Genomic DNA, 7,910 nt, shown 5'->3' with positions numbered 1-7,910 from the left:
AAATGGGGGTCCAGGGGGAATTTGGGGTCTGATCCCAGAGAAAAGGTGGGTCCAGGGGGAATTTTGGGCTCTTGTAGTGGGAATTTTGGGATCTGATCCCAAGGAACAGGGACAGGACAAGAGGGAACAGTGGTGGCTCTGCCAGGGCAGGGCTCAGGGTGGGAAATTTGGGGAAATTCCTCCTGGGAAAGGGAAAAGGCCTTGGAAGGGGCTCAGGAAGGTTTGGAGTAGCCATTCCTGAAGGTGTCCAAGGCAGGACTGGACGTTGATGGGGCTCAAGCACAGCTTGGACTCTGTGATCCTGGAGGGCTTTTCCAACCCTGTTCTCTGCTCCTGTCACTGTCAGGATCTCCAGGACACCAGGAAAAGGACCCAGGAAAGCCAAAACTGAGCAAAATTCTCTACAGAATGTGGGAATGTGGGGAAGGACAGCTGAGGCTGTGCAAAGGAGATCCCACACAGACCTTGGCCAGATCCTTCATGAATTTCCCTCTCCTGGTGACAGGATGGCGTTGGTGCAGCAGGACAAGGACAGGGGACACACAGAGACACCAGGAAGCTGCTGTGACATCTGGTTTAATGAGGAAGAGCAGGTGAGACACAGCACAGGTTACAAACTGCCCACAAGCCGTGGTTTGATGCAGGGTGACTCAGAGAATGTCTGGGGCTGCTCCTCCTGTGGTGGCAGCCAGCCTTGGTCACACAGCACGGCAGCAGAGATGGGGCTGGGGCATTGCAGAACCGTTTTTATCCATCAGGAGCCACGGGAAGAGCTTAGAAATGGATCTGAAAGGGGTCTCAGACCAGATCCTTGACATTGCCACAGTCACAGAAGCACAGAATGGTTTGGGTGGGATTTTAAAGATGAGCCAGTCCCACCCCTGTCATGGGCAGGGAAACTTTGACTATCCCAGGTTGCTCCAAACCTCATCCAGCCTGGCCTTGGAAACTTCCAGAAGGATGAGGCAGCCACAGCTTCACTGGGCAACCTGTGCCAGGTCGTCACAAGAAAGAATTCCCTCCTAATCTCTCCCTAAAATCTAAATTTCAAAAATCTAAAATCCTAAATTCTCCCTAATCTAAACCTACAAAGATCCCAACAAGCCCCCAAGGAACCAGGAACAACCCTTAGCTTTGAGAACACCCCAAAGAACCAGGAACAACCATAGCTTTGAGAAAAGAGTGCTTGGAAAGAGAGGAAATCTTTAGAGAAGGAAAACCAGGAAGGGTAGAAGGATGGAAACGGATTTTTTTGAGGCCTTCAAACATCCACAGATGGTTTTAAGACTCTCCCTAGAGCCACGTCCTGCCAGTCACCCTCGTCCAGCCATGACCTTAGCAGCAGGGTCTGCAGCTGCCAACCGGGTACCCCCGGCCCCACCTGGCCCCACCATAAACTTGGGAAGCTCCAGGGGTTCGGGCAGCACCGAAACCACCTCCAACAACAGCTCCGACACCGGTTCCGGCGCTGCCCCCGGCGCCAGCTCCGACTTCGGGCACTCCCACGGAGCCCACGGTGCTCTGCTGGGGGAAGGTGCTGAGGATGGGCCCGGGGAAGGTGACCACCACAGGAGGAGGGTAAATGACCACGGTGGAGTCCGGGCACTGTCGGACGCAGGGCTCGTTGCAGGAGTCGGCCACGGGCTGGGGCACGGCCACGCCGCAGGGAGAGGGGCTGCCGTCGGTGCAGGGGCTCAGGGAGTGAACCATGGCTTGGGTGGGGATCTGTGGGGCACAGAAAAGCGGGAAAATAAAACAAAATTCATGTTGGTTTCGTAGTCAAACACGAGGATAAAAGGGTACCAAGAGGCTCAAGGGACAGGGAGGATTCTGATAGATCAGCACCCAAAATGCATCCCTGAATTGTATACTGAATGCAAATGGAATATTCATGGAATATTACTTAGATCTCACCCGGATATGCATTTCCCAGTGGCTGAGCAGTCACAAATGGATTCATTTACCAATCCCAGAATGCCTGAGGTTGGAAAATCCCCCCAGGAGTCCAACCTGTGATCAATCCCTACCTTCCCAACCAGAACAAATCCCCAAGTGCCACATCCAGTGGTTCCCATCAGCACAATGTCAGCCTGATCCCCAAACCACACTTGAAGGTTGGGTTAGAGGAGGAATTCAGCAGCTCAGGAGTCCAGGAATTTAGGAATTCACTTACCTACAGCACCAGAGAGTGAGACAAGAGAAGGTGATGGTGTGAGATGTGAGCTCGGGCACTTTTATACTCGGCCTCGAAGTGCCCAGCACGTGAATCAGCCACATGCAGAACTTCCTAATCAATTACTAACCACGATTCTTTCCAGATCCAGCTTTGTTAACGGATGCTAATTGTTTTAGATAAATCACTCTTGCTAATTGCTGCCTTGCCCTTGTGTCCTGCATGACCTGTCCTTTACTGTCTTCTCCACTCTGCAATTTCAGCTTTATAGGGAGGGGTTTCTTTGTCTCTGCATCTCAAAGGGAAAATATTTATGGGGTTTAGGTTTGATCTTCTCCATTACTGGACTCATTCCTTGGCAAGGGGGAACCAGACATTTTTCTGGATAAAAATATCCTTGACTGAACCCAGAAAGAGCTGAAAAAGTGAGGATAAACTGGAGTTCTGGGTTCTTGAATGAAATATTTGATGAAAGAAGAATAATTTGTGTTCTGGGTTCTTTAAACTAATAAAAAGTCTGATCAAAGCTCTGGTTCACTGCAAAAATCCTGAACTTTATAGTTACAGACTCAAATAAGGCAGGACACCTCTTTCAACCCGACACCGAGTACCCAATTTAGACATTCGAACAATAAAACAGAAAGAAAGGCAAGACCACATTTAATATCACATTAAAAACTCCCATATTTTCGAAACCATAAATCATGACTGGATTTGGGGAATGGCAAAAAGGGCCATAAACAGGGTGTGACAGAGGCAAGACTTCGTCAAGCATTTTTTCCACGGAGTCACCTCTCTGACCGAAGGGCACCTGAACAGCTGACGTTGGGAACAACAAGTGGGAGATGCCTCTGGAATGCCAGCTGCTGATGAATGCCTGCTGGTTGGGGTTATCATCCTGCTAAATCTGAGGAGGAGGCTCTGGGACAGATGTCGAGGGTGGCACGGGTGTGAGCTGGATAGGCACTCGCACCCCCAGCAACTGCCCCATTCTGGTTCCCATTTGGTTAAAAAAACAAAAGTATTTTCCTATTTCTGCTGTCTTTTATTAAACCTCATCTCAAGGACTCCTCCCTTGGGTTGGAAGGGACTTCCAAGACCATTGCATTCCACCTTCCAGTGTCCCAGGTCACTCCAAGCCCTATCCATCCCGGCCTTGGACACTTCCAGGGGTGGGACCCCAACAATAATCAAAGATAACCATGGGGATTGCAACATCCATCCTCACCTTGGATTAAACTGGCCTGGAATTAATAACTAATTAGTGGTTTGAGCCAGCTGAAGATTAAACTAGATGTTAAATCTTATCTTAGGGATTTGTTGATAATGAAGAGTCCAGATCTTTACTCCAGCGTGGGAGGAATCCACAATGCTGGGATTTGTTCCCTCTGCTCGGGGCTCCTGTCACCGCAGGGTGGATTTCCGTGAACACAAACATTAACCCTGAAAAGAAACATGTCAAGGCTTTCTGCAGGTGTTTCCAAACACACCATAAAAGCTCATTAGTGCCCTGATGTTGTCACTGTATCGCTGTTAACAGAGTTGTAACAGGTCAGGCACAACCAGGAAATAAAAGTGATGAATCAACAGGCGACACGTGGCCCAAACTCAGCACCTGAGTGAGGAGCACAACAGAGCAGTGTCAGCTCGATTTTCCAGCCCAGGCAGGCTGAAGGATCCAATGTCAGCTCTTCTAAAGATAAAGATGCAAAACACAAAAAATCACTGACTTTGTAAAGATAAACCTGAAAGGATCAAGGGAGATTTGAGCCCCAGAGAAGGGAGAGCCCTGAGGTCACCAATGTGGGTGAAGTGTTCAGACAAACAGGGACCAGGGATCCAACCCATCCCTGAGACCAATGGAACACCCAAAAAAGAATCTCAGGATCGCTGGGGTTGGAAAAGAGCTCCAAGGTCATGGAGTCCAAGCTGGGCCCAACCCCACCTGGACATCCAGACCAATGTCCTCGGGATTCCTCGGGCACCTCCGGGGATGGGGGCTCCAAACGTCCTCTCAGGAGTTTGGAGACACAATCCCACCTCCCACGTGCCCATGGCAGGGTGGAATGAGATGTTCTTGAAGGTCCTTCCCACCCAGACCACCCCACGATTCCCTGATGACTTTGCTCCCCTTTCCAACACACAAACACGCAGTGCATTTACTAATTAAATAAAACCACAGCTAAACCACAATGTCCAGCTGGGCTGTTTTTCCAAGGGCTACTCTGAGCTGGAAAAAGGGAAAAACACCTTTGTCAGAGCCTGTTCTCACCCCAAAACTCAACTTTGCCCTGCTGATACAGGAAGACATTTTAGTGATAAATGAAGACACTCTGGTGATAAATTAAGACACTCCTGATTAATGAAGACACTTTGGAGGTGCTGAGCTGGCTCATCCCAGTGTTTACCTGCACATGGAACAGACATTAAACAACACCTTCATAACAGGACCTCATAAACCCCTCACAAACGCTCATTAATGTCTGACACGAGCCAAGCCGGCCTGGCTCAGCAACGCCAGCACAGAGCCAATTTCAGGGCCGCGTCCCGGCACATCAAAGGCTGCTAATTACCCTAATGACATCACAGGATCGTTCCCCAGGGCCCAGCGCAAGGCATGGGGACAAAGCCAAGCTCTGGGTGCAAAGCTGAACTGTTGGGATGGTTCCAGAACTGTTTGAATGACCCCAGAGCCACTGGGATGATCCCAGATCCTTTGGGATGATCCCAGAGATGTTAGAATGACCCCAGAGCTATTGGAATGACCCCAGAGCTGTTGGGATGGTCCCAAAGCTGTTGGGATGGTTCCAGAGCTGTTGGAATTACTCCAGACTCGTTGGGATGGTCCCAAAGCTGTTGGGATGGTCCCAGAGTTGTTGAGATGGTCCCAGAGCTCGTTGGGATGACCCCAGAGTCATTGGGATGGTCCCTGAACCATTGGGATGACCCCAATCAATTCCCGCTCCCCCAGCACTGCTTCCCCTTGGTCACTCCCACAAAAGGAGCTTTAGGAGGGGAGGTTTGGATTTCTTCAGGTACCTAATGAGGTCAGCCAGATAAAAGGCATCTTTTCCTTCTCCCAGTTAAGCTTTCCAATGGGAAGAATCTGCAGGGTGTGAGGCATTTTTCACGGGATTTGGGGATAACAATACCTTAACAAGCCCAAGTGAGTAAAATAATTACAGCCAGTGGAAAAGTTGCATGTGAACAAATTCCCTGCTGTGGTTTATTAGGATTTGGCACTCTGTGGCTCAGGTTTTCCATGAAGCCTGAAGGACTATAAAAACTCCATATAAAAACCCCCATTTCCAAGCTTTCCACCCAGTCCTTACTCTCCACTGTGAGCTCGGTAAGTTGTTTCCCTATTTCTACTCCTCAGAAAATACAATTCTGCTGGGATTTGGAGCTGGAATCTGGAATATCCTGGCACTGGGAAAGAAGAGGGTTGTTGCAGATAAAGGTTCTTTTTTGGGTTTGTTGCTGACTTTTTTTAAGGCAGAGACAGGAAAATGGTTTTAAAGTTGAGCCTGAGACTTACAGAACCTCACCCGATTTGGGATGTGAGCTTTCTTCACCTTCTTATTTATTTATTTATTTATTTATTTATTAAATCAAAAATTTTCATTTGCTTTGTTAAAATTGAGTTCTAGATTTGTCCTTAATTAAAGGCCACTTGTTTCAGTAGTTCAGGTGATAATTATCCAGGTTTGGATTAGTCTTTGCCAGGCTGGGAATGCTGAGCCTGTGGAGACCCCAGAGCCCCTCCAGGATCTCCAGGGGCTCCATGGAAGTTGGAGAGGGACTTTTCCTCAGGAACTGCAGGAACAGGACACAGGGAATAGGGTCAGAGGGACAGAGGGGGAATTTGGCTGGGATTTTGGGAAGGAATTGTTCCCTGTGAGGATCCCAGGTAATTCCATGGATTTCCCATCCCTGGAAGTGTCGAGGGCCAGGTTGGACAGGGCTTGGAGCAACCGGGGATGAGAGGAGGGGTCTGAAACATCCCAGGAGGTCCAAGGGCGATTCCTTCCTTTGCTTTTCCTTCTGCTGGCAGAAAGAAATTCCAGTGTCAGGTGAGGCACCTGGAAAGGAAATAAATGAGGGTCTTTATCCTAAAGAACTGAGAGCCTCAGCACAAATCCCAGATCCCAAAATTCGCCTTTTCCAAGGGATTACAGCTCAACAGCTGGAGCTGCGGGGGAGTTTTTGAGGGAAAAACAAGTTTGGGTGGAGAGCTGAGAGCTGAGCTCAGCAGGGAATTCCTTCAACTCCCTCCTGTGTTTTCCAGGATCCCCGGAGCCATGTCCTACTACAACTACCAGTACAAGCAGCAGTGCTTCATCCCTGGCGGGGTTCAGAGCTCGACACTCACCTTCCCCCAGCAGTGCCCCAGCTCCGAGCTGGTGCTGCCCTGCTCACCCTGCTCACCCTGCACCCCCGTGGCACCCAAACTCTGCACCGTGAGGAAAACCCTGCCCAGCCCCTGCCGGCCCAGCTGCGTGGAGATGCGCATGGTGGAAGGGCACTCCTCCTCCTCCTCCTCATCGTGCAGCAGCTCCCGATGCCTGGATTCCTGCTCCGCGCCCATCCCGCAGCTCCTGGGCGTGCCCCGCTGCGGGCAGGGCGTGCTCAGGTGTCCCCTGGTGTGTGCCCCAAGCCCCGTGTGCCAGGAGCGCTCTGGGCCCTACTCCTACCAGTGGTCCAACAGTTACCAGTACAACTGTGGGCAGTAAAACCTCACTGGGCACCCAGGGCATGGCCAGGGCACGAAGAGCAGGAGGACATCCAGCACCAAGGGGCAACTCCTGGGAACACCATGCTTCTCCTGCTGAAACCACTCCTGAGCACCTTTGGGAACCTTCTGGAACCTTCTGGCTCTTTTGTGAACCTTCTGGAAACAATGGGATCCTTCTGGAACCTTTAGGAACCTTCTGGCACCATTAGGAACCTTCTGGAACCTTTGAGAACCTCCCAGCTCTTTTAGGAACCTTCTGGCATCATTAGGAACCTTCTGGAACCATTGGGAACCTTCTGGAACCTTTAGGAACCTTCTGACACTTTTAGGAATCTTCTGGTTCTTTTAGGAACCTTCTGGCTCTTTTAGGAACCTTTTGGAACCTTTGGGAACCTTCTGGTTCTTTACGGAACTTTCTGGAACCTCTAGGAACCTTCTGACACCTACTGGACCCAGCCCTTGTTTCATCCTCTCCATGAATTCCCTGTGTTAGATTCTGGGGTCTCGCAGCTCCTTTTCTTCTCCTCTTTCCTCCACTCTCTCTGTGGCACAAGGAGATTCCGGTGACCGTGTGAAGGAGATGTGGGTTCGGCCACCCACATGGATGACACGGCCTCCAGGTGGCCCCAGTGCCACCAAACAGCTCCCCCTGCCAATGCTGCTGAAAATAAACTTTTATTTTTCTGCTTATGACTTTGTTCCGGAGGCAAATTTGTAAAAATATCATTTTTATTGAACTGGGAGGTGGTGGGGTCACATTCCTGGAGGTGTCCAAGGTGGAGGTGTGGCTCATGTCGGAGTTGATGGTCTGGGAGGGCTTTTCCAGCCTCAGGGATTCGGGGATTTTAATTATATGAAACAAACAAGAAAAAAAACCCAAACAAACAAAAAACAGAAAACAAAAAAAAAAAAACTAAACCCAAACCAAACCAATACAAAACAAAAACCAAACCAAACCAAATAAATAAAACAAACAAACAAACAAACAAAAAACCCAGAAAA

At 49.7% G+C, this 7,910-nt stretch overlaps 2 protein-coding genes across 3 annotated transcripts; one reads left to right on the top strand and one right to left on the bottom strand.

Annotated features, from left to right (window-relative positions):
* Window positions 1-570: 570 nt before the first annotated feature.
* LOC131569523 (claw keratin-like) lies at window positions 571-3,421 on the bottom strand. Of its 2 annotated transcripts, none has more exons than XM_058821731.1 (2): window positions 3,402-3,421; window positions 571-1,725 (listed from the first exon to the last, which is right to left on the bottom strand). In XM_058821731.1, exon 2 carries the CDS (start codon window positions 1,708-1,710, stop codon window positions 1,336-1,338), a length of 375 nt encoding a protein of 124 aa, XP_058677714.1. In that variant the 5' UTR covers window positions 1,711-1,725; window positions 3,402-3,421; the 3' UTR covers window positions 571-1,335. The 2 variants fall into 2 exon arrangements, with proteins under 2 accessions (XP_058677714.1, XP_058677713.1); XM_058821730.1 differs by lacking the exon at window positions 3,402-3,421 and adding an exon at window positions 2,174-2,199.
* Window positions 3,422-6,165: 2,744 nt separating this feature from the next.
* LOC131569637 (small proline-rich protein 2H-like) lies at window positions 6,166-7,598 on the top strand. Its single transcript, XM_058821877.1, has 2 exons — window positions 6,166-6,246; window positions 6,462-7,598. Exon 2 carries the CDS (start codon window positions 6,475-6,477, stop codon window positions 6,904-6,906), a length of 432 nt encoding a protein of 143 aa, XP_058677860.1. The 5' UTR covers window positions 6,166-6,246; window positions 6,462-6,474; the 3' UTR covers window positions 6,907-7,598.
* The last annotated feature ends 312 nt before the right edge of the window (window positions 7,599-7,910 follow it).

This window comes from Ammospiza caudacuta, chromosome 30, assembly GCF_027887145.1.
Source record: "Ammospiza caudacuta isolate bAmmCau1 chromosome 30, bAmmCau1.pri, whole genome shotgun sequence".
Classification (NCBI taxonomy): Eukaryota; Metazoa; Chordata; class Aves; order Passeriformes; family Passerellidae; genus Ammospiza; species Ammospiza caudacuta.
The sequence above is the reverse complement of the archived record's forward strand: the minus strand, read 5'-3'. Positions and strand labels throughout refer to the sequence as shown.

What these genes read in the sequence shown, in the direction of transcription:
- LOC131569523 (XM_058821731.1), bottom strand. Translation starts at nt 1,710, where the DNA reads ATGGTTCACTCCCTGAGCCCCTGCACCGACGGCAGCCCCTCTCCCTGC.
- LOC131569637 (XM_058821877.1), top strand. Translation starts at nt 6,475, where the DNA reads ATGTCCTACTACAACTACCAGTACAAGCAGCAGTGCTTCATCCCTGGC.